Source organism: Pseudorca crassidens, chromosome 18 (assembly GCF_039906515.1).
Source record: "Pseudorca crassidens isolate mPseCra1 chromosome 18, mPseCra1.hap1, whole genome shotgun sequence".
Lineage (NCBI taxonomy): Eukaryota > Metazoa > Chordata > Mammalia > Artiodactyla > Delphinidae > Pseudorca > Pseudorca crassidens.
Window position 1 is genome coordinate 76,168,831 of NC_090313.1, and position 26,768 is coordinate 76,195,598.

Sequence of the window (26,768 nt, forward strand, 5' to 3'; positions counted from 1 at the left end):
AACCATTTTTAGTTTTAGGCCCCTTTGAAAAACCTTGAAACATGGAGTAGAGGCAGGGAACTGTACTCACTGAAGTAGAAATGACTGCCCACTTCAGAATCTTCATTGTATTTATACACAAATGCGCTTACATAAATCAGAGGCATTTTGTAGACGCTTTGCTGACTTGTTCACCTCTACAGAAACACAGAAACCAGACCCATTTTGTAAAGCAGAAAGTCATGTCACGTGGAACATGTCCTGTATGTATTTCCTACATGGTAATGGAGTCTTAATGATAAGTGCAAGGTGATAATTTAATGATGGGATTAGTCTGATCACTTAATATACACAATCCTGGAAGTGAATTACTTGCATCAGATATAGCGGTATTTATTATTCTGTACAGAGAGGAGAGTACATATAAAATATATGCTTACGTTACATGCACGCAGATTTCATGCTCCATAAATCTTTTCTATTTTTTAATTTACCTTTCTCTAAATGATGTGCATGGAATATGCCTTATTACAGAAAATGCTGTTCATAATTTGACTACGAGGAAAAGTGCCTATATGGTGGTAACGCTAGTTAAGGCAAATGAGACAAATTATCAGTTTACTACATCACCAGTTAACATTTTATATTGTGATGTTCAAAAAAGAAAAGTTTAAATCTCAAATGTATATTTTATTTTACAATCAGTTGTGGGATTGGGGTGGGAGTATGGGAGGGTTGGGGAGGAAAGGTTAATTCACCATGGCCACTGATGGGAATCTTTTTTATATACCCACTGTGTTTCTATGTTTGCCATTTCTGGTAACTATCATGACTAAATTGGATAGCTTTATTTTACAAAGGTATGGAAAGTTTACAGAGCAGTGTCTAAATCTACATTAGTTGCATTTGCCCTATATGTTAATGATATACTTTTGCAAATTATTCTGTAAATAAAATGATTACAGTAAAAATATCTGTATTAAAAAAAGAAGAAAAAAAACAGATACATTTTACCTTCAGATAATTGCACTGGTACTTCACTAGGGTTAATCCTGCCCAACCAGATTTAGAAATGAGTTGGGGAATATGAAAGGAGTTTAAAAGAGATCAAAATTTGGAGAGGTACCAGCCCTTTAGACAACATTCAGGCCCTCTAGAATTATTTCCATATGGCTAATTCCTACATACTGAATATACATGATGTTTTCTCATCCACAGTTATTTCCCACTTCTCTTCCCCAAGCAAAAATAAATCATCTTACTCTCTCTTCTACTCAGTTACTCTTTTGTACTGTGATAGAAACTTGAAAAATATTGGTGATGAGGGGTTTTGTCCCTGAGTGTCCACTGTACAGTTCAAGAGAGCACAGTGTTTCACCTGGAATTCAGGGCTCCTGATTTTCTGGTGGAGGGTGATCACAGCAACTCTTGATTTGGGTTTGCCACAGGGGAGGCCAGACCAAGGAAGAGGATGACTGGGAGGGATGCAGGAATACAAAAAAAGGGAAAGGAGGAACGGGGCCCCCATTTGCTCAGTTTCATTAACTAATTTGTACTCCTATACAACATCAGTGTCAACTGCTATTAAGAAAATCTTAGTTGGGCTGAGCTGGTTCTCTTGTGAAATTGTGCTGGTTATCTTTAAGCTTATCAGTTGTTTGTCCAATTAAACACTTTCACCAGTATTTGATCCAAGTTGTACACACAATGTATTTGGATTATTGTCATTGTTCATCTACAAACTCAAAACAATCATTTTAAAGTATCTTGGGAGTGTGTAGAGTGTAACTATTCTAAATACCTTTATGATCCTGATGATATTTTTTAAAAATAATAAAGTTGGGAGGTTCCCTGGTGACGCAGTGGTTAAGAATCTGCTTGCCGGGCTTCCCTGGTGGCGCAGTGGTTGAGAGTCCGCCTGCCGATGCAGGGGACACGGGTTCGTGCCCCGGTCCGGGAAGATCCCACATGCCGCGGAGCGGCTGGGCCCGTGAGCCATGGCCGCTGAGCCTGCGCGTCCGGAGCCTGTGCTCCGCAACGGGAGAGGCCACAACAGTGAGAGGCCCGCGAACTGCAAAAAAAAAAAAAAAAAAAAAGAATCTGCCTGCCAATGCAGGGGAACGTGTTCAAGCCCTGCTCCGGGAAGATCCCACATGCCGCGGAGCAACTGAGCCCTTGCACCACAACTACTGGGCCTGCGCTCTAGAGCCTGTGAGCCACAACTATTGAGCCCACGTGCCACAACTACTGAAGTTCGCATGCCTAGAGCCCGTGCTCTGCAACAAGAAGCCACTGCAGTGAGAAGCCCTCACACCACAATGAAGAGTAGCCTCCGCTCGCCGCAACTAGAGAAAGCCTGGGTGCAGTAACGAAGACCCAACACAGCCAAAAATAAATAAATTAAATAAATTTAAAAGAAAAATAATAAAGTTGGATCTTCCATGTTACAATCACAAAATTAAAACCAGTATTTAAAAGTGGAAAAGTATTAAAATATTATGGGGAAAAAAAAGAAGCAAAGAAAGAATGACAGATGATTACATATTAAAATATCATAAATAGAGAAATAAAAATTGGAAATACTTGCAACATGAATAAAAGAATTTAATATTCCAAGAAGCAAAGTACTTCACAAAAAAAATTTAAGAAAACTATTATAGGAAAATGGGTAAAATATGATCAGGCAATTCACCAAAGAAATTAAATAATGAAAAAACAAGAAACTGTAAGTTTAAATATTAATGAAACAAATGTAAATAAAACCATGATTCCATAGCTTTCCTATCAAATTTACAAAGATTAAAAGAAAATTATTTTAAAGATTAAATAATAAAAACACTGATCAAGGGAGTGGCAAACATTACTCCTGTTCATTATGAATGAGAGGATGAATTAGTTCAAACTTTCTAGGAGAAAATCTGGCTAACTAACTCAAAATGGATCCATGGCCTAAAGAACTAAAACTACAAACTACAGGCTTTACAACCTTGACTTAGCAATGATTTCTTGGATTATGACAACAAAGGCACAGGAAATAAAAGAAAAAATAGACAAATTGGACTTCATGAAAATTTTTCACATTGATGTGTCAAAAGACAATATCCACAGAGTAAAAGGCAACCTACAGAATGGGAGAAAATATTCGTAAATTGTATATCTTATAAGGAATCAGTATCCAGAATATACAGAGAACTAAAAACAAAAAACCAAACCACCAGATTAAAAAATGGGTAAAGGACCTGAACAGACAGTTTTCCAAAGAAGATATACAAGTGGCCAACACTTTTTTTTTTTTTAAATAGTAGCCATCCTGGGCTTCCCTGGTGGCGCAGTGGTTAAGAGTCCACCTGCCGATACAGGGGACACAGGTTCGTGCCCCGGTCTGGGAAGATCCCACATGCCGCGGAGCAGCTAGGCCCGTGAGCCATAGCCGCTGAGCCTGCGCGTCCGGAGCCTGTGCTCCGCAACGGGAGAGGCCACAACAGTGAGAGGCCCGCGTACCACAAAAAAAAAAAAAAAAAAAATAGTAGCCATCCTAACAGGTATGAAGTGATATCTCATAGTTTTGATTTGCATTTCCCTGATGATGCATCTTTTCACGTGCTTATTGGCCATTTGCAAATCATCTCTCCGATAAGGGTCTAGTATCCAGAGTATAGAAAGAACTCCTATAACTCAATAATGAAAAAGATAAATAACTCAATTTTTTTTTGCGGTACGTGGGCCTCTCACTGTTGTGGCCTCTCCCGTTGTGGAGCACAGGCTCCGGACGCGCAGGTCCAGCGGCCATGGCTCACGGGCCCAGCCGCTCCGCGGCATGTGGGATCTTCCTGGACCGGGGCACGAACCCGCGTCCCCTACATCGGCAGGAGGACTCTCAACCACTGCGCCACCAGGGAAGCCCAATAACTCAATTTTTAAATGAGCAAAGGATATAAATATGTTTTTACAAGAAGATAATCAAATGATCAATAAGTACATGAGAAGTATTTACTGATACTGAATGATACAATAAGTACAATTCATCATTAGGGAAATGCAAATCAATACCACTTGATAGCCGTAAGGACAGCTATATTAAAAAAAAGGGGCGGGATCAGTGTTGGCAAAGATGTGGAGAAATTGGAACACTTGTACATTGCTAGTGGGAATGTAAAATGGTGCAGCCACTGAGGAAGCAGTTTGGTGGTTACTCAACAGTTAAGCATTCAGTTCCCATATGATCCAGCAATTCCACTCCTAGGTATATATCCAAGGAACTGAAAGCAGGGACTCAGATACTTGTATACCAATGTTCACAGCAGCATTATTCGTAATAACCAAAAAGTGGAAATGACCTAAATATCCAACAACTGATGAATGACTAAACAAAATGTGATACATGTTAAATCATGGATAAGCCTTGAAAACATTATATTAAATGAAAGAAGCCGATCACTAAAGACCACATATTAGATGATTTCATTTAAATGAAATGTTCAGAACAGGCAAATCCAGAGGCAGAAAGCAGATTAGTGGCTGCTCAAGGCTGGAGGGTTGGAGGGACAGGGGAATGACTGCTGATGGATACCGGATTTCTTTTAGGGGGGATAAAAATATTCTAAAATTAAACTGTGGTGACAGCCACACAACTCTGTAAATACACTAAAAGATGGTGAACTGTACACTTAAAACAGGTAAACTGTATGGTATGTGAATTATATCTCAATAAAGCTATTAAAAAACCTTATGAAGTATAAATGTGTAACTTCTTAAAAGGTTTTACTAATATTTCCTCCATGAAGACAACTGGTATTTAATTTCCCTACTTAGTACACTGCAACTAAATCAAAACTACTTTTTAAATACTTTAAAATAAATAATGAATACCTAGTGGCAAATGTTATCTTACATTCCAAAGCATTTCCGGGGTAATCATAGCACAGAATCTCACTCAGGAAAAATGTAATTGTACTGCATTCTGATTTAAAAGCAGCAAGCATACTTAAACTCAGTGAGTCCAGTTCTCACAAAGTGCAACAGAAATAGGGCAAACGCTACATGATCCAAGTCAAATAAAGGTTAAAAAGTGGTATACTTGGTTAGTGGTTTTTGCTTGCAATGAAAACTTCAAGTACTTAAAGAAGATCAGGTTGAATCACCTTCCGAAACTGAACGGTCCCATCCCACCCCCACAAAAAAAAATCCAGAAGAGAAACAGATGAAATATGTGAAGTGTGTGCTACTCTGACAGACTTCCTTATGTTTTCCACGTCTGCATGTCCAAGCCTAGCACATGTCAAAAACCTAAAGGGGCTCTGCAGGTCAGCTAGTCTTGGCTAAAACAGGACAGTAGTAACTTTTGGCTACAGGGTACCTGGTTTAAACTCTCAAGCAGCCCTGGACTCTTGTGTACTAAAATAGATTTTCAGATAAAAAGATTAAATGTTTGCGTACTTTTTCAGCTTCTTATCTATCTATAAGGAGTAAGTACTTTCCAACTTCTGTTGAGGAGAAATTATGTCTATGAAGAAAGAGTTATGTTTAGCAGTACTTAAAACTTTCTAAAAGTCTCTTCCAAATTAATAAAATACATCAGAACTGTCTAGTAGATAATCAGCTGCCTGCTTACCTACATAAATAATTCCCTCTGCTGAATACACAAAGTCAAGAAATTCCATTGGCAGCAGAAAAGGAGGCCAGTCCAGAGGGGAATCCTACTGAGACTGGTGACAAGGAGCAAGGCCAAAGCCAAAATCAGTATCAAACAGAAAAAGCAAGCCAAAAAGGGGAGAAAAGGAAAAGACTGGGTATAGGAAGGTCAGTGCTGGTCAGGAAATGAAAGGATGACCAAGGTCAAGCAACAGGAAACAAGAGAGAAAGATCATCTGATGAAAGGGAACATAAAATAACATGTAAACTTAATAATGACTGTAATCTTAAGTATCCACAAGACTCAATTTTTTTATGCCAACCAGTAATCTAAAATACATAGGACTATGTGGGGAAAGAAAACCTAAGGCAAAATTTCCAAAAGAATAAACAATTCCAACTTTACAATGCATTTAACCCCAGGACTCAAGCATGTCATTATTATATTTATTTCCATTTCTTCCTTCCAGATTAAGTTTTGTTTTGGGAGTTTTGATGGGAGTATAAATGGTGCATAAGATTGGACCTCCAAAGAGCCTGAAGCCTACGCCTGTTAAAGAGACATTCCGGGGAAACTGACCTGCACTGCAGCAGTCTAGCAGTTATGTACTGGGTCGTTACCAGTAACTTGTGCTTGGGCGTGATGATCAGTCTCTAGAACTTTTGAGAGAAGCCAGGAGGGATAAAACTCCCTGTGGATATAGCAAGGGAGTTTCTCTTGCTTCATGAAGACTTTGCTCCTTGCCAGTGGTATCATCCACAGCAAATATCCCTGTGGGGAACTTTCTGGGTACCTGCGAAGTTCTATCTCCATCTGAGAGAATGTTGTGTGGAAAGACTGATATAAAGGACATTTATTGCAGTACTGCTTAAGGGCATAAAAAAAAAATGAAAGCAACCTAAATGTCCTTCAACTGGATATGTATATTACATTATGTTCATAAAAAAGAATGACGAGCTGATGAAAAGAATTACGTTACATGTGCTGTTACCAGTCTCTAAAACATATGAACTGAGAAAAGCAAGGAACAAAATATATGTATACGCCATCATACATTTTGTGTTTAAAGATGACATAAAGTCCTTTCTAACTAATTCTTACACATAACCCAGCAGCCACTGATAAATGTGACTTTATAAAAATAAAAGAGTTATGCATGAAAAATAATACCATAAAGTCCAAAGATGTTTGTGTCCACAAACTGGAAAGCATACACAAGAAACGTATCAGTGGACAGCTCTGAAAGAAGAAATGAGTGCCTGGAGGAGACAGAGGTGAGAAGACTTAAGTTTTCACTTCCTCAGTATATTTACATTTTTTGCATACTCATGTATTATTTGCTCAAAATGAATGAAATAGTAAAGTAAATTTTAAAGTCGATCCAGACATGTATCTGCTCCCATACGCATATATACAAAGAGGGGCTGACAATGATCTTCCGGCATATTCTTATACACTGTTTGAATTTTTATCCTGAGAGTTTATTAATTGTATAATCCAATCTTATTTTATAACAGAAATACAGCTGTTGAAAGTATACAATCTTTGACCCTAAAATTCCACTGCAAGAGCTTGATACTATGTTGAAGAACTGTAGTCATATTTTCTAGGAGGTACTTCCCTAACTGCAATGGCTAAAATTTAGAGACTACTTATATTTCATCTATCACTAGAGAACTGGTTAACTGGATACATATCTACTGTGTGTGTGTGTGTGTGTGTGTGTGTGTGTGTGTATAATGTGATGCCAGCAATAATTAAAACTGATGATTTAGAGCTATATTTACTGACATGGAAAGATGCATAATATGCTTTTTTTAAAAAAAATCAACGTTCTCCATCCGATGGATCTATTTATTTATTTATTTATTTTTTGGCTGTGCAGCATGTGGGATCTTAGTTTCCCAACCAGGGATCGAAGCCACGCCCCTCGCATTGGAAGCGCGAGTCTTAACCACTGGACTGCCAGGGAAGTCCCGCATAATATTCTTGAATGAAAAAAAATAACGTCACAGTAGATTTCATTAATCATTTTCTCCATCACAGCTGTATACCACTGTATTGTAATTACCTGTTTACTTGCCTGTGCCCCTCAAAGTCTTTAAGTTCCCTAACGACTTACAACTATGGCCTGTTCACTGCTGAATCACCTATACCTGGCACAGAACCTGGCCCATTAGACATTCAATGAACAGAGACCAAATAAACTGTAAATACACATATTTGCCCTCCCGCAAAATTACAGCTAAAGAGAGACTATAATGGAACATCAAATATTTAAATGACTTAATTTTACATTTAAAAGAACCTTCAATGTTAAGTCAGCACTAGAAAACAAATACAAATACTCCTTACTCTGTGCTTAACATTTTCTTGGAAAATGTGTATAAACTGAATTTTTGGCAAACTGAGTCACAGGATAAGTATGCTAGGAGAGCTCCCTTACTTAAAGGGCTTCTTTCATAAAGTGAAAAAACTCCAAACAAATGTATTTATTCTACACGAGCTTAAATTTTGCACGATTTATCGGCTTTCCTTAAAACAGAAGCCTCATAAAAATAATTTTTCAATACCTACCTCCTCTTTCCCCTAAAATAATGACTTGCTTAATATAAACCATAATACCACTGTTTGACAAGTTTGGGTTTTTGGTTTTTTTTTAAAATCCCTTAGTTCTCTAGAAAAGCTATAAAATTCAGGTGTACAGAAACACCCAGAGTAGGCATCATGATGTGAAGAATTCCTCTCCTTAGGATTATTTGTTAGAATTCATGGGCTATAATAAAGTTATGGATTTTAAAGAGCTTATCTAGAGAGAGGAGTAACTGAGTTACCTTGAGTAGTTGTTAAACTATATAATTTTTTATTCACATAACAAAAGGAAACTTCAAATATGAAACAACCACAGAGTTTAAACAAACTAAATGTCAACTCTGGTTCAGAGACTAATTATATTTTCCTTAAGGTTAGAAATATAGGTGTGATCCCCATGTAAACTGATTCATTTACAAGGTATACTTTAGAAAATACTTTATTCTTTGTAGTGGCTCAATTTTTCAAATACCTGGGACTTCTATTTGGTTCAGTCAGTTAACAAAGCTTGCATCTGCCTTTGGCCTTTGGTTTTGTTCAATTCTGTTCCTGGTATCAATTTAACCAGCCCATCAAACTTTGCTTCTCAGGGTATTTTCACAAGGCGCTGCTTTTCTATTCCAAAATATGCTCAAGTTTTTAAGTCTAGCAAGTTTAAAAGGAAAATTTTCAAATATGAATTTTAGGTACACCAAAAATTAAGTATTAAATACCTGTCGACATTTGACAATATGCCAGGAAGTAAGGGGAACACAATTACTGCCCTAGAGGAAATCCATAATATCTAACCCATAAACCTTCACCAGAAAGACCCAAAGGACATATAAACATTAACCACATATACACTAATGTAGTTACATAATATATCTATGAAGAACTAACTGTTTTGCGGGGTGGTGAGTGAAGAGAGAATTACTGGAGTTGTATGTTAAGATAAGGTAGTTAAGATTTCTGAAGCTAAATGTTAGAACCAATTTCAGCTGAGGGAAAACTGCTCCCAGCACAAGGTGCTGCCTGAGAACAAGCTCGGAAGGCGGTCTGATTTGATGGAGGAGGAGCAGCTGGATTAGTCTGTATTGCAGAATCGCCACAATAGACTAGTGTGTGAACACTTCCTGGGAATAAGGTGGGCTACTGATTAATAAGGTGCCCTGGGAATTAAGGTGTCCAGGTTTTGTGGACAGAGGACAAATCATGGTTCTAAACCAAAGTCAAGGTAAAGCCACTCAAAAGTGGTTATCAGCTGCTTTCAAAAGTTTGGCAGTTTCTCAAAAAGCTAAACATAGAGTTACCATATGACTCTGGGTATTTGCCTAAGAGAACCAAAAACATATATCTACACAACAATTTGCGCATGAAGGTTCATAGCAGCATTATTCATAATAGCCAAGAAGTAGAAACAACCTAGATGTCCACCAACTGATAAATGGATAAACAAAATGTGGTCTATCCATACAAAGCAATATTTTTCAACCATAAAAAGGAATGAAACACTGACACATGCACAACATGAATGAACACTGAAAACGCTATGCTAAGTAAAAGACAAATGGCCACATACTATATATTTCTATTTTACATGACATGTTCAGAATAGGCAAATCCATAGAGAAAGAAAATAGATTAGTGGTTGCCAGGGGCTGGGAAGAGAGGGAATGTGGAGTGACTACCAATTGATACGGGGTTTCTTCTGACACGATAAAAATGTTCTGGAATTAGGTAGTGGTGATGATTGCATAGCCTTGTGGATACACTAAAAGTCAGTAGACTGCACACTTTAAAAGGGTGAATTTTATGGTACGTGATATATCTCAATTTTAAAAAGGGGATTCTCAGCATTTTTTCTGTGACAACACACCTGAAGGACAAGACATAACTCTTATCAGTAAAAGCAGCCTACTACAGCAGGGACTGGTTTTGTGACTTTGACAATCACTATACTGAAGAATCTTGAGAAAATGATAACTTAAAGGTCTTTAAGCATTAAGATCAAACTAACGGGTGAAAGTCACTTTTTAGTGACAACTTCAAGAACTGCCTTGAGGTGACAACAGATATTTTAAGACAAAAAATATCACAGTAGTTTCTAAATAACAAAGAGATGGATGGCCAAGGCCTACTTAAGCTGCTGTGAAGGAAAGGATTCACAAATTGTTCTGAAAGAGGTAAGGACAGTAGGATTTTCATTCTCTAGCAGCAGCTAAGAACAGAAAAAGAATAAAAACATAAAGAGACAATGAGGGTTGGATTCAACAATACAAGGCACTACAAAAAAGATGACACCAGCCACAGGGAAGAATATATATTTATCAACACTGATTTGGCATATACAGTCCCAACTTACATATGGATCATATTTCAAATGTTTGTAAATCATAATTCTGAACACAATTGCCAAGAGAACTAATTTTTGAAAAAGTAGGTAAGCTTGCAAATGACCTACAGTAACTTCTAATAATTTGTCATTATTTCTATTTTCCTAGCTGAAATTCAGTTGCCGGAAGCCACCTCCCTACCATCTTCTCACACAACTGAGAGTCCCAACAAGAGGAATTCCCCTCCGACCTGTTGGCCACCACCATCTCAGCAGCACAGAAAATTCTGGATCCCTCCTCCTCATGGAGGTGAGGCCAAAGGAGAGTCATCTGCTATCCAGAGCCACTGTTCTGCCATGGCAGTCTTACATATGAGAGATATTCCTAAATCAGACAGTTGGATTTCAGAGGCTGCTTGTACCCTGATTCACCAATGTTCTTGTGATGGGAAACTGCCACAGAGACAATTAAGGTGCTCAGTACATGCTGATAAATGTATCCCCATATTGAATCACAGAGACGTCATCATGTCCAGTGGGTACAACGGAACACCTGTAGCACATGTATGTAGCACTACACAAGCAGCAGGAGCTCAAAGATGCCGGCAACAGAAAAGGTGCGGCGAGGAAAGGCATGGGAAGAAATAATTCAGACCCACAAAATTTGTTGGGGTGTTTAAGAGCACACACAAAAAAAACCCTTTGTCCTATTCCTCTTGAAATGCCCTTTCTGGGACTTCCTTAGCAGTACAGTGGTTAAGACTCCACCCTTCCAATGCAGGGGACACAGGTTCAATCCCTGGTTGGAGAACTAAGATCCCACATGCCCTGTGGCGTGGCCAAAAAATTAAAATTAAAAAAAGAAGAAAAGAAACTAAGTTAAAAAAAGAAATGCCCTTTCTGATGAAAACTTCCCTGTCCTTCAAGACTCAACGAAGTGCTGCCATCTCTGAGAGGTTTATCCTGAAAACCCTAAGCAGTTGGGAGCTTCCATGTCTGTGTTCCAATAGCACCTTGTATTAATTATCATAATGCTTATTAAATTGCTATAGTTTATTTACGTTTGTTTCCTCAGTAGGTGTCTTCTGAAATAATGGAATATTTTATTCATCTTGGCATTCTCAATACCTTGTACAGTGCCTGGCAGATAGAAGGGTCCAGTAAATATTCGCTGAGTGACTGAGGGAATGGATTTCTTCCAATGTTAGAAGAAACAGTAAAATAATCAAATAAGCAAATGCAAAATGAATTAATTTGTCAGTTTGCTACTAAGAAAATGGGCTCTGGGACTTCCTTGGTGGCACAGTGGTTAAGAATCCACCTGCCAATGCAGGGGACACAGGTTTGAGCCCTGGTCCAGGAAGATCCCACATGCCGCGGAGCAACTAAGCCCGTGTGCCACAACTACTGAGCCTGCACTCTAGAGCCCGCGAGCCACAACTACTGAGCCCGTGAGCCACAACTACTGAAGCCCATATGCCTAGAGCCCGTGCTCCGCAACGAGAGAAGCCACCGCAATGAGAAGTGTGCGCACCGCAATGAAGAGTAGCCCCCGCTCGCTGCAACTAGAGAAAGTCCGCGCGCAGCAACAAAGACCCAACGCAGCCCAAAATTAATTAATTATTTTAAAAAGGAAAAAAAAAGAAAATGGGATCTAAGCATGAAACCTCAAAGTGGCCTACCCAGTGGATCTGAATGCACTGAGTATTCAGGCAGATAAATTCAACTGCAAGTAGATAAGAAATGCATAGTGAATATTCTGCTTGTCCCTTTCCATCACATTTTTTAAATGTTATAAGGAATATTCCTTATTGGGCATGCAAAATCCCCACTGATGGGGATTATTACATGTTGTATTTGGCATTTCTGACATCTAAAGAAATACTTAAATCAAACTGAGCCTAGATACAGGGTTCAGCAATATTCAGAAGAAAAACTATTCAAATCCTTCAGGGGAAATAAAGGGTTCCAACCAAGTTCTGATCACAGCTAAGGAATTAAAGCTGACTTAAAAGCTCTAGTGCAGATCAAATCAGAAGCGTTCCTCGTGCTAGCCACCAAATGAATGGTTCACAGGATGGGAGCAGCCACATAAATCCCACACCTTAAGATGTAAACAGGAGGGAATGCCACAGTGGTACAAGGCATGTTAGGTAAGGGAGCTGACAAGTCTTTGGAAGCTACTTATTTTCTTTTTGGCAGTTGATGAGAACCCACATTAAAGCATGAGACTAAGAAACATGGATGTGTATTACTGTCTAAAGTAAAATTTTTGTCTTAGTGGTTGCTTACCTGATCTTGCAAAAGTATTTTATATTTTTACTTCCTCAAATTATAATACTAGGAAGGCCCTAAAAATGATCAACTCAAACCCCGTAATTTTAGAAATAAGGAAACAAAGGTCTACAAGGGCAAATGATTTGCCCAAGGTCATACTGGTGATCAGAGGCAGAGTTTGAACTCAAACTCAGTTCTCCAGTCTCCCCAACTTAGAGTTCTTTGCACTACATGAAGAATTTTCACATCCTAACATGCCCTATTAGAGTCTGGTCCTACACACACACACACACACACAGAGACATACACGTATACGTGTGTGTGTATACACCACATAGCTACACACTTACTTTTGCAGCACTAGAAAAACTAGGGCTGTTCAGAAACATACTAAAAAAGTATCAGTTAATTGAAAAGACTAGTCCTGTGATAAGGCATTCATGTTTTCTGAATGACCCACTAAAACACCAAATCCCCATGTCTATGTTTATATTTATCTTAATGTGAAGCATAATGGTTAAGAGCCTGGGCTGTGGAGTAAGAGACCAGCCTGTAATCCCCCAATTCCAGCTCTGACATTTAATTAGTCATGTAACCATGGACAAATTTGCTTAACCTTTTAAAACTTCAGTTTCCTCAACTATAAAACTGAAAAAACACAACTGACTTGTATGGTACTTGTGAGGATTCAACAGATGACGGCTGTAAAGGGCTCTGCCCAGATCCTAAGACTTACTCAGCTATTATTATCATTACCACTGCCTACTAATCTCTGTGCTGTCTACAAAAGTGCCCCAACAAAAGTTTTCTGTATATTTCTCTCTCTCTCTCTCTCTCTCTCTCTCTCTCACACACACATTCACACACACACAATCCCAATTATATAGTATCTGTTCTTTTGAACACAGAGTACAGCAGCCTAAGAATGCTATTCAAGAAAAGTCTTTTTGCTTTTCTTATTTGGAAATCAAACTCTTACCCCAAATTAATTTTTAAATTCTACAATGTTCAGTGCCAATAATGAGAATTTAGAATTTAAAAACACAAACTGTTTTCTGGTTCTCACACTTTTCCATTCCTTTAAACAAGATAAGTTTGGTTGCCTAAATTCTGCAAAGAGGAAATGCAATTGACTCAGAAAGAAAATGAATCCCCCTGCTTCCCACTGAGTACCCTTTTGGTGTTCAGACACAAAGGACACTCTCTATCTCATTTATGGTGACAGCGAGAGTGAATTATTCCCAAGATTTACTGTGCATTTATGTTTTAACTCTATTAGAATCTGAAAATAACACAACTATAAAAGGCCCCCTTTCCATGTATATAATCATGCCTCAAATAAAGTGTTCCACCTTCCCCACATTCCTTAAAATGCTGAGTTTACCAAAAGTGTGGAATACTAGCAGGAGAGTATTATTAATACTTAAAATCAAAGAAATGACCTTTCAAGCTGTTTCATTTCCTAGAACAGTAATTTAAGCAGCTAACTCCTCTGGTCTAAACCCCATTACTAATTATTCATGTCTGTGATGCTCACTGGGCAACTGAAAGGGTACATTTAGATACCTTCATTTTAATAGCCAAATAGAGCTAAATGAGATTTATTTCCTCTTATTGTAAATCTCAGTATTCTCTTTGAAGGTGTTATTGTCTGGGTTCCTAGAGTTCTCTGAAATTCCAGTTGCAGAATATATAATTTCATTTGAAAGTAAATCAATACTAGAAACAAATTATTTGATCATCATCTTTTTATAAAAGATTAAACGGCCACAAATTTTATTTTACCAGGACTAAAATGCACTAAATTACATTTCACTGACATAAGATCAAAAGAGCTTCATAAATACAATGCTTCATTTTACCAGAGTGAGGTTATAAGAAGCCGAAAAACATTCCCTCTGGAGCACAAAAACTGTTTTAAGTAATTTTAAAACTCTCTTGACATTTCATCCATTTTTTAAAAAACAGTTCTTCCTATATACAAAATCATTAGAGGCTACTGGAAAACAAGCCCAAAGAATTATAAACAAAAAGTTAACTTTTTCCAAAATGCAATGCTACCTACTTTTTGGTTATCATGAATGACAAAGAAGTGTTCATATATTATACATTCAGCTAATTTTAAACTGTATAATTTAATCTTCTAAAATTATTCTTAGCCTAAATTAAAACTTGACCATGAGATATAAAATGTGGTCAAAAGTACCTCTTGCTAGTAAACAATATTATAGTTTTTCATAAAATGTAAATTCAAAATTAATAAAATTTGTATGTTTTATTAGCTTAAATTGGTAATTGATGAAAATAGCACTGGTTTTTCTCAGAGAGATTAGAAAGAAATTAAGATCACCAGAATTTTATAAAAAAGATGACAGACTTGTCAAATGCACTACAATGTCTAATCTCATGGGATCAGGGATTTTATGAATATGCCCCAAATTACATAATATTGGGGGACAGGGAGATGGTGTAAGTCCTTTAAAAAATATTGTATGGGAAGTTAACAAGGATAACTTTTTAAATATGTACGTTATTACAGAGTAATACTTCAATGAGAAATATAATTAAACAACAGAGTCAACATCTCCAGAAGCTGATTTCTCAAGTGTCACCAGACTATCCATTCTGCTAAAGAGTACTTTTAAAGACATGCAGCACCCACAGTATCAAGTTTTCAAATCCCTACCTTCTGCATATACCAGTACTGCTTTACTGCTGCATGTAAGCACTGAAATGCACATTCCAAACTAATGAGAATTACTATCTTCTTCCTCTTAGAGTCCATTTTAAGTTATTTTAAAAAGATATCTCAGTAAATCTAAGAAAAAATGTTGAATAGGTAGATCCTTCCTTCGCCAATATTTAGAATACTAAAGTATTTATAAATATGGCTTCCCCCCCCAACCCAGGTAACTTCAGCTTTTTGAATGGTTTCATTCTTTTAGTGCTAATATAGTTCTGAACATACCCTCCTGTGTGATTTGGGGGGAAAAAAGCAATTATCTTAAACGTTAAACAGCAGCTAACCAAACTAACAGCGATGTTCAAGTAAACCTACTTTGTTTATAATAAAATCTAAAGATTATATAACAAGCTTTGACGTTCTCTTTCCAGCAGTTTCCTACAGTGTCAAAGGCGATAAAGACAACATCCGTTTTTAGAAGAGGAAAACAGGAGTTAATAAATTATATTTTCTCAACTAAGAAATGCCTTCTCTTTTGTCAATATCACAAGCTATTCACCTAGTGACAAAGGAAAAATGAACACTTCACCTGCCCGTTTCGGAAACTAAATTGGGAGCGTTACCAGTCATAGACTTAATATTTCTCGGGAAGAATATCTGAAGCAAAGAGATTATTGAAAGTTCATTGCCAGCTGCTACATCTGGGGGGAACGGCCTGAACAAGACTCCCCTATTTGTCATCAGCCTTTTTCCTCACCACCCACCCTGCACCAAACCCCCATTGTTCTAGGTAAAACTCACAGCTAATGATATCGAAAGAGTAACTACTACGTTTCTGCGGCAGGTGATCACCAAGAGGAACTCTTCAGAACCACACTGACTTGCTAATTTTTTTCCCCAAAATAAAATCCGAATTTGATCGTAAATCAATCACAAACTGGTGGGGGAAAAGGATCCCAGCTTCCCTTCCAGACTGATGGATGTCAGTCCAGAGGCGGTTGAGGAAAGCCCCAGAAGGTTCCCATAATAAATCGACCCCCCTTAAAGATCATTTAAACTGACGTTTCATAACGAAATTTTAAAGAAATCTGTACCGAAACCCCTGAAAAAAAAAAGTACACAGCTCCCTTGCCCGACGAGCGGCGCCAGGAGAGACAGAGGCAGCGGCTCGCCGGGTCTCTTACGGGCCCGGCCCCCTCGGCACCAGCTCCTCCCCGAGCCCGGCCGGCCGGACCCAGGCCGGAGGGAGGCTGCCCACCTGCCCGGCGCCGCCGCCCGCCCGACGCCGACACTCACCCATCCTTCCGCTTGGCTTTGTAGACGTGACCATAAGTGCCTCGGCCAACTTTGCAGCCCTCGTATTCAAACAGGTCCTCGACCCGCTCCCGCTCGCTGCTCAGCTTCACTTTAAAGTCATAGTCCATTGTCACGGCCTGCGAGGCCGGGGAGCGGGGTCGCGGCGCCGCGGGGCGGGGGTGGGGACCGGGGAGGCTCCGGCAGCCGCGGCCCCCGGGAACCCGCCCGCTCTACGCCCGGCGGCCGCAACGCCGGCCCGGCCGCGGCGGCAGGAGGAGGCCCCGCGAGGGCGCCGGGGACATCCAGGGGGGCGGTGGGGCGGGGGCCGGCCGGGGGGGACGGCGCGGTCCCCGGGCGCAGAAGGGTGAGGGACGAGGGCTGGGGGCGGGGAGCGCGGTCGCTGCCCTTGTCCCCGCGGGCTGCGGGGCGCCGGACCCTGCGCTCCGGCCGCGCGCTCGGCCCCCGCGGCGGGCAGCGGCAGGACGGCGCGGCGGACTGCCCCTCGGGCGCTCGCGCCTCGCCGCGCTCACACACGTTCACACTCACTCACTCGCTCGCTCGCTCTCCCATCCACTCAGACAGAAAGGCAGCGCCGCACAACAGCCGGTACCTCCTCAGAGAGCGGAGGGAGGGGACTCGCGGAACACGGCCGCGCTGTCGCAAAAACGTCGCGAAGCCTCGGGCTGCTCGGCCCTCCCTGCAGCCCGCGCCGTGCCGGCCGGCCGGCCTCCCCCACCGGGACCCGCTCCCCGAGGGCTGCGCGGACAGAGCGCGGTAGCCGCTGCCCAGAGCGGCCGCCACACGCACCACGTGGGGCGTCCCGGCGGCGGCTGGGGCCCCAGACTACAACGCCCAGAATGCACGCGCCGCTGCCGTGGCCGGCCCCCCTACGGCTCCACCCCCCGCGGTGGGGTTTTGGCAGCGTTGCATGATGGGATTCGTAGTCCAAGGGGAGGTGAGTCGTTTCAATCTCTAGGGGAAAAAAAATTTTTTTTTTTTTTACAGCGATGTCTTTAGAGTCTGATTTGGGCTAGAAACTTAACCAAAGAAATTCAAGTGTGAGGGAGGCTAGTTTGTATTAGAATCACATTTTGCGCCACTTCCGAACTCCAGAGTTTAAAGGGCATTATCGTTATCGAAAAAAGTCGAAGTATTGGTCAACAACTCACAGACTATTATTTGGTGTATTCTTGTCGTTCACAGTCTGATAAGGGCTGCACAAAGATAGCAATGTGTTGACACACATTACAAACATCAGTAAAAGTGAGTCAGCGAGGTGTGGCTACGCTGCTCCTGAAGAGCACCAGTCTTGTGACAGACGACCATCCCAGTGCGCCCCATCCTTTCAGGGGGGACGTTATTTTGAGTATGACCTGTGCACCACTGCCCATACGCGCAGCAATTTTTAGCCATGATTACAGCAATTGATCTAAATCCATGGAAACCGTTGATAATTTTGAGGTAGGAAAGGTGTCAGCTGCAGGAGTCCTGATATCTTGATAATAATCCCTCATGTTGTTTTATCCCCCTTATTTAGACGTCTGTTTTTCATTTTTTGATTTTATATTAATTTTGTATTTATATTTATTTTACTTTTCCCAATCGCTATCGTTTCCACGAAAGCTCCCCAGCTCCCAAAGGACATATAATCTCTCCCATTTTTAACCTCCATCACACATTTTTTTCATTTTTCCTGTGGTACTCATCAAATTCTGTTTTGTCTTTTATTTCCTCTCCCTTGCTCGATTATAAATTCCTATAGGAAGTAATATTTGCATCTTCCATAACACCTAGTATCATGGCTTGATTTTGGTGCACAGTAAACATTTGTTGAATTAATGAGTAAGGATGTTTGTGTCCAAAATATCTATGTACAAATGATGACCATGATACCATTTTATGAAAAATCCTCAGAAGGGATCCTATACAGATTTCCCTGGAGAAAAGAGTGACTTCACCACTGGTTTAAACAAAGTTGGTTTTCCTAGTACATCAAATACTGTTTAGTGTTTAAGCACACTGACCGGTTAGGTGGGCCTGGGTTTGAATCTTGATGGGCCATTTATTAGCAGTATGTCCCTGGACCCTCAATTCCTTTCTTTGCAAAATGGAGATATAAAAGACCTCAGCTTAGGGTAAGTGCACCAGAAAATTAAGCTTTCATGAATGGGGCGTTATATGTTTCCAGTCAGTGATGTCAGTTGGGTGATTCTCTAGCGGGACTGCTCCTTTGCATAATTACAGAATTCAATTCTTTTTCCTAAATATGATTTTAGAATAGACTTCCTGAAACATATATATTTTGTATTTCTTCAGTGCTGTCTTTTTGTCCAAGTTTTTACTCATAGATCTTGAGAAACCAAACCACCACGCTAGAGAAAAGGTTGTAAGAAGCATGAGACTGGGCTTGCCCCACCTCACCCCTGCACCTGTCTCCCACAGCCCCTGCACACGATATTCCTGAACCCTGAAGGTCTCTGGCTTCTTAAACTGTACTTTTGACTACTGCTTTGACTCTGTCCACCCTGTGGATGAAGATAAGACCTTCCCATGAAGAAACAGAGTGTTCTTTAAAAATAAAAATTATATGGATTTAAGAGGTACGACGTGATGTTTTGATACACGTATACATAGTGAAATGATTACTATAGTCAAGCTAACTAACAGTGTTCTTACTATGAGTAATCCCGGGACAGGAAAGGACGCCAGCCTAGGACCAGGGAAGAGAATGGCTTGCTTTGCTCTCTGCAGCTATGGTGTGAGTTAGGGGTCTGGACTCCAGGTCGGGGGCACACGGTGGTGTGAGGTAAGCTGGCCCCTTAAAGGAGCATCACGATGGGGAGCAAAGGAAGAGAGAGCCACGAGAGCCCCTTAAAGGGGAGCTTGGCTAATGTGTTAGGAGCAGTACTATCTAATATCCAGCTTGAGGTTTTTCTTTTCTGCGTGGTAATTCCCTTCTGTTATCCCCGAGATACCAGCTGGGTCTTACCTGTGGAGCCTGTGTCCAGGCTTGGAGGAAAGGAAAGGGCAGCAGCCGGAGACTCAATTACGGGAGATAAGAAGTAGCCTGCAGAGCCAAAGCAATGAGCTGGGAAGCCCTTGGGGCACATGCTTGTATTCCAAAAACTTGAGGGAGGGAAACTGGTTTTGGGAAGGATTTCCTGTAGATCGGGGGACCCCAACCCCCAGGCCATGGACTGGAACCCCGTGGCCTGTTAGGAACCAGGGCAGGTGAGCGAAGCTTCACCTGTATTTACAGCCGCTCCCCATCGCTCGCAGTACCACCTGAGCTCCGCCTCCTGTCAGATCAGCAGTGGCTTTAGATTCTCTTAGGAGCGCGAACCCTCCTGTGAACTGCGCATGCGAGGGACCTAGGTTGCGCGCTCCTTATGAGAATTGAACGCCTGATGATCTGAGGTGGAGCTGAGGCGGTGAGGCTAGCGCTGGGGAGCGGCTGCGAATACAGATTCTCATCAGCAGAGAGGTTTGACTGCACAGACACCATAATAAATCAATTGCTTGCAGACTCATATCCGTGAGTGGCAAGTGACAAGCTGCATCTTACGGAGTAGACTGGACATAAGCAACACACTTTAGGTGTCACTGTCTCCCGTCACCCCCAGATGGGACCATCTAGTTGCAGGAAAACAAGCTCAGGGCTCCCACTGATTCTGCATTATGGTGAGTTGGATAATTATTTCATTATATATTACAATGTAATAATAACAGAAATAAAGTGCACAGCTCACCATAATGCACTTGAATCATCCCGAAACCATCCCCACCCCCGTCCGTGGAAAACTTGTCTTTCATGAAACTGGTCTCTGGTGCCAGAAAGGTTGGGGACCCTGCTATAGATCAAAGAATCAGGTTCAGACTTAACTGTTATTTGACTGAATTGAACACATCAGGGACCTAAGAGCTGCTGTTTCAGTTTGATTTTCAGCCTCCGGTCATCCTGATATCATGTCTCTTTGCTCCACGATGACCTCCAGTGACACTGTAGAGTCTGTGACCCTCGTTGGTCCATGTCCCAGACAATGCGCAAATCACGCTCATGCTTCTTTTCTTAAAATGTGGTTCTTTTCATTCTAAATTTAACATCTCCAGTCTAAACATGCCTCTCAGACACCAGCCCCACATTTCCACTGCCTCCTGTTCAGCCTCAGGGGATAATGTGCTGTCATCGCAAACGTAAAATTTCTGAAACTGAACATACCATACCGTGTCCTGAACCTCCCAATTCCCCAGCACAGTGATGCCAGTAGACAGACGTTCTGTTGTTTTCCTGCCAACCCTACGAGCTCAGGCCTTCATTAGCTGCTCAGTGTGCTTCGTGCTCATGCCAAGTATACCTTTGTCCAATCCTCAAAGGCGGGATGCTTCCTCATACCATCTCTGACCTTTGCAGGCCTACCCATCCTCCAAGATACAGCTCAAATGCCTAAGTTAGTCATGCAGCCTTTCCTGGTTCTTACAACTGAATATGAAGTTTCTCTACCGTGAACTCCTACCCCAGCCCTGGCACCATTGCACTTTATTTGTAACTCACATAGAAACATCACAGCTGCCTTGTATTGTAGTCATTTATTTTATGTACTTAAAAAAATAGCTTTCCTTTAATAAACACCTTAACGACTGAGTCTGTAACTTATCTTGTGTCTCCCCACAGTGCCCAGGACATAGTTTGCATAATTATTTAGAATTAGAATGTGTTTCACTGGCTTGGTTTCTATAAAGATTGAAATGGACCTTAATAATAATAAAAGGGGACAGTCATTTTAAACCGTTTGGCATTTTTCCTCAGTCCTGCCTCTGAACACATACTTTTTTGCAGCATGCAGAAGGGTTTGGTGCTTCGTGATATATGAACGTAAGAGAGTCCTACTGGGCCTTCTCAGTGGTGATCACTTGCTGTCTCTACAACTTTTAATTCCGTTTTCTCACTCAGTATCAAAGTGTGATTTAAACGGAAAATATCTACTCTCCCTTCCTGCAGGTAGAATACACATCACCTTTATTATCGAAAAGCACATATTAAGCATCTATATTTGAGTGTAATGTTAGACACAAGAAATAGCAAGTTAAATCAATCAACGCTCTAGTCTTCTATAATTTTTCAAAGAAAATCCTGATGCAAAAAGTTTCTCAACTAACTCTATAAGCATCCAGAATTTAATTCAGACCTCAGAAACAGTCAGAACCAAAAAAACACTTTCAAAAATAACTTCCTTTCTCCCCTTCATCATGTGAGTGTCATTTGTTCTCACAGAGTCATTTGCTCCACATGACTCGACACATGACCACTAACAGTTGCTGAATTTGATGTAAGATGCCTGTCATTAGAGAATAATGGATTCTGCTTCTCAATTCCAGTTCTGAAAATCCCAGGAAGGGCTCTGGACCAACTAGGTTAGGGGCCCATCCTGGACCAGTGAAGTATGGCCACAGAGCCAGGGTCATATAAGAATATGAGAGCGCCTTCATTTGGAGGGATGAGGAAGCAGGGGGTAGGGAGCTCACAGGAGAAGGGAGAAAGCTCGAAGTACCACGAAGAAGTGAAACAGGGCAATGAATGGAAAGTGGGTCCGTGAGGAGATTCCTTAAATTGGGTGGATGGCCAAAGACGCTCTGAGATGAGGCTTCAGCTGAGATCTGAGTGATGAGAAGCAAAACCTGCTAAGGGGAGGGAGCAAAGTGGTCCAGGTGGATGGAGCAGAGGGACAGCAGGTGCAAAGGCCTTGAGCTGGGAGCCAGGGAGCAGAAAGAAGGCCTTGTGTGATAGGAGTGTCATGAGTGAGGGGGGAGGTTGTGTGACATAAGGACAAAGAGGTGGGCAGGCGCAGGTTATAGAGCCTTTTAACCCACTTCCCCTCTCAGCAGTCAATCTCCCCCTTCCTTACATTGCCTGGGAGGGCTCTCAAAGGGCAAAGGTAAAGGCGTAAGGTCTCTTGAAGCCTGAGCTCTACAACTGACACAACGTCACTTCTGCCACATTCTGTTGGTGAAAGCAAGACTCAAGACCAGCCCAGATTCAAAGCGTGGGCAAGTAGACTCCACCTCTTGTTAGTAGGAAATGCAGAATATCACCCATGCCTTTCCGTCTCCCCAGGCGCAGATACACATGAATCTGTAGATGTGGTGCAATTAGTTCCCTTGCAGATGGCTTTGGTTTTCTCTCGAAGGTAAAAGAAAAGTTCACCTGCTGTGAATGAGCAGACGGGGTGGAAGGAGAGAAAGCAATGGTTTCATATCTGAAAAGGCTGTGGGTTGAAAACAATCTTTCGGCAGAATCAGAGAGATAGCTGGCAGATCATCGTAGGACTTTCTAGCCAATGTCAAGGGCCCGTTTGCAGGTGCAGCTATGCATTGTATCAATATCCATCTGCCTTGTTGTGAGATTTTCATCACCAGCACTCAACAGCCCAGGTGGAGACCGGGTAAAGACAGATGTTGGATTCATCCGGGGTTAAGGCCCTGCCAGCTGGGTATGATGAAAAGAAGATGAGGGGCGGGGAGTGAGGATTATTGGCAGCAGAGTAGTTAGAATAACAGACCATGACATTAAGCTGGGTAAGGAGGAAAATGAAGACAGGATTTCCCCTCTTACATCCTAATACTAGCTTGAAGTTTTTCATTTAATTTTTTGCAAAGTAATTTTAAAAATAAATACCTACCCTCATTCCTTGCTTCATTAATATCTGTATATGAGGCCAAAATCCTTCCATCAAATACATACTAAATAAAACAGACAGCTGAAAAAGTAATATAACAGGTTAAAAATGATTTCTCCTTTTCTTAGCTGAGGGATTCCCATTCCAGTGACCGGTAAGACCATCCCAAACTGAAAACCTCTCCCATTTGTTGATGACGAATTCTGCTCTCACGTTCTATAAGTATTAAAGAAAGTTTACCTCTTTAAATTGATATTCAGTACTATAATCTTGTCCTTTTCTCCTTGAATAAGCATATGACTTTAATTTTCAGTTCAAAATATACTTTGCCACACAACAGCGTAGCAAGTCATCTCTAGAACACCATTTAGGTTTGTGTTCAGGTTTTCAAGGTGTAACATTACTCTGGATTCTCCTCTCATTCCAATATGTTTCACCTTCCAGGTAGCTGGACTATGTTACTCAGACCCAATCACGAGAAAAGCTGAGTCTTTTCTGGCTGGTTTCTGTGCAAAACTGGATCTCCTGTGAGCCACAGAGGTCTCTTTCTACGGAACATAAACATGCTTAGGTCATTTCAGCAACCACCTGATACTTGATACCTGGGGTTATTTGTTTCCGTGCAACTCCATGCCCAGAACCTCTGGGACTTTTTCACCCTTAGTAGCCTTTGCCCCTTACCAGCCAAGGTCAAGTTCCATCAGGTATTGTCCTTCTTGCTCTGAAACCCTACATCCTGTTTAAATTTTAAAATGCTGTTTTATTTACATCATTACTCTGCTCAGAAATCTTCAAGGACCCTGTGTGACCTCTCATCACCTACAGCATAAAGTTCAAACTCCTTCCTCTAATATTCCACCCTCTGTATTTACTTTAGCCTGACTTATGAAAATACCTTAAGGCAGCTTGCAATAGAAACGTTAGAATTAGATTAATCAGCTCCACATAGCTAAGTTTCCCACAATCTGAGCTCTTCTGTTATCTCTAGTAGGGTTCTAGCCAGTTTCCCCTGTGCTGCTTCCCATCAAATAAAACAGTGGTTCTCAACCTTGGGTGTCCACTGGAAACACCTGGTGAATCACCCTAGCAATTCTGGTGTAATTGACCTGGGCTACAGCTGGGTGTTGGGATTTTTTTTTTTTTTTTTTTTTTGCGGTACGCGGGCCTCTCACTGCTGTGGCCTCTCCCGTTGCGGAGCACAGGCTCCGGACGTGCAGGCTCAGCGGCCATGGCTCACGGGCCCAGCCTCTCCACGGCATGTGGGATCTTCCCGGACCGGGGCACGAACCCGTGTTTCCTGCATCGGCAGGCGGACTCTCAACCACTGCGCCACCAGGGAAGCCCCTAGTGTTGGGATTTTTAAAGCTCCCTGGTGATCCTAATGAGCGTTCAAGGTTGAGAACCGCTACATTAGGACAAGTTTATTGATTCTCCCTGAAACATTCGTCATTCCCCTCCTTCCCTATCCACACTCTCCCTTTCTTCTTTACTTCTCTAAACCCTATCCCCTCTTTGAGATCCAACTCAGGTACTGCTGGGATCTTAACTTATCACCCAATGCCAATACATTCCCATAGCAATACCATTTACACTTATTTGGCACTTTGCATATACTTCTTTTTGTGTGTTTATCCTGTCTCTTTAATGGGATTCGAAGGTGTAGAAGAACAGGGCCTGCATTTTATAGCTCTTTTTGTCCCCAGAGCATAACACAATGCCTTTCCAACTAGGTACCATTGTGTGATTTATGGGAGATGGTGATGGTGATGACGATAATGATGATGATGGTGATGATGGTGGTGGTGATGATGATGACAGTGATGGTGATGATGATGGAGATGGTGATGATGGTGGTGGTGATGATGATGATGGTGATGATGACAGTGATGGTGATGATGATGGTGATGATGGTGGTGGTGATGATGATGACAGTGATGGTGATGATGATGGAGATGGTGATGATGGTGGTGGTGATGATGATGATGGTGATGATGACAGTGATGGTGATGATGATGGAGATGGTGATGATGATGATGGTGATGGTGGTGGTGATGATGATCATGGAGATGGAGATGGTGATGTTGGAGATGGTGATGATGATGGTGATGGTGGTGGTGACAATGATGATGGAGATGGAGATGGTGATGTTGGTGATGGTGATGGTGATGATGATGAGAGTGTTGATGGTGTAGCAGATGCCAAGTCAATGCTCGGACCATATCCGTTCAGATTTCTTTCTCTCTTTGTAGAGCTACCACCCTTAGGCTACTGGAACGCCTTTTCACACACAAAACTGAAGTTCTGGGAATTAAGCTCACCCCCACCTTAGTGACTGTGAGTGCAAGTATGAATACTCCAGCTCTCATGACCTCTGATTGGGACCACACTGGGGTAACTTGCACTGTCTCCTGTGTCCCGCTGAATTTAGGTCTGAACTGGTATTAAAACCCTGACTTAGGCTTCTTTTTTCCCAATTCTACTCCCTCACTCCCTTACTGGTGTTTCCTGGGAACACTTCCTAAATCATTTTCACATGAATCCTTGTCTAAGGTTCTGCTTTTCTGGGGGTAGGAGGGAGCCAACCTAGGACAGATGATAATATAATAGTAATAGCAGCTAATATTTATAGAATATTTTCTACGTGCAAGGCATTAACTCATTTCATCCTCAGAATTAGGTAGGTACTATGGTTATACTCATTTTACAGATTAGGAAATTGAGGCATGCAGAGATTAAGTAATTTGCAAAAGGTCACACAGATAACCAAAGAAGGAACTGAAAAAAGAAAAGGATAAACCTACAGGTCAGGCACAGTAGGGGATCAAATAAAATGAAAAATGAATTTCAATCAATTACCACTTAAGCTTTATGGGCAACTTAGAAACTAAACCATCATGTATAATAGTATCAGTTATGGCCTTGGGACCAGCTGCAGCAGCCGGGACTGTAGGTTGGCCCATCACCCTCCTCTTATAAAATTTCCCAGATGTTGTGGCTAATAAGAATTCTGGAGAAACTGTGCTTAGATGGAGTACCTTTATGCAAAAAGCAAGCGATCTGAACATTGCAAAGGTGGAAGACAGCGCCCTGCCCAAACCCACTTATAAGCTAGTGCATCTGTACCCCAGCTGCTGTGAGCATTGGATAACCATTCCAGATGCCACCTTCTCTTGTCCTCCTGCATCGAAGACCTCATCCAGGGGTAATGGGGGTACAAAAAGCTGGCCTTCTTGGATAACACTTGCTGGTGAATTGTGTGGGATCAGCTGAGGCTCATTCTTATTTCCTTGCCTTCCTGGCCAATCCTGCTTCCTTCACTCG

The 26,768-nt window shown here is 41.4% G+C and overlaps 1 protein-coding gene across 5 annotated transcripts in view; it reads right to left on the reverse strand.

Annotated features, from left to right (window-relative positions):
• The window catches only part of CDK8 (cyclin dependent kinase 8), a 121,970-nt gene extending 104,404 nt beyond the window's left edge, over nucleotides 1-17,566 (reverse strand). Inside the window, exon 1 of one of the 5 annotated variants that reach the window (XM_067713677.1) lies at nucleotides 16,774-17,566. In XM_067713677.1, the coding sequence (XP_067569778.1) occupies nucleotides 16,774-16,901 (128 nt within the window). In that variant the 5' untranslated portion in view covers nucleotides 16,902-17,566. The remainder of the gene's footprint in view (nucleotides 1-16,773) is intronic. The other 4 variants (XM_067713676.1, XM_067713675.1, XM_067713680.1 and 1 more) reach the window with 4 other exon arrangements.
• Nucleotides 17,567-26,768: the final 9,202 nt, after the last annotated feature.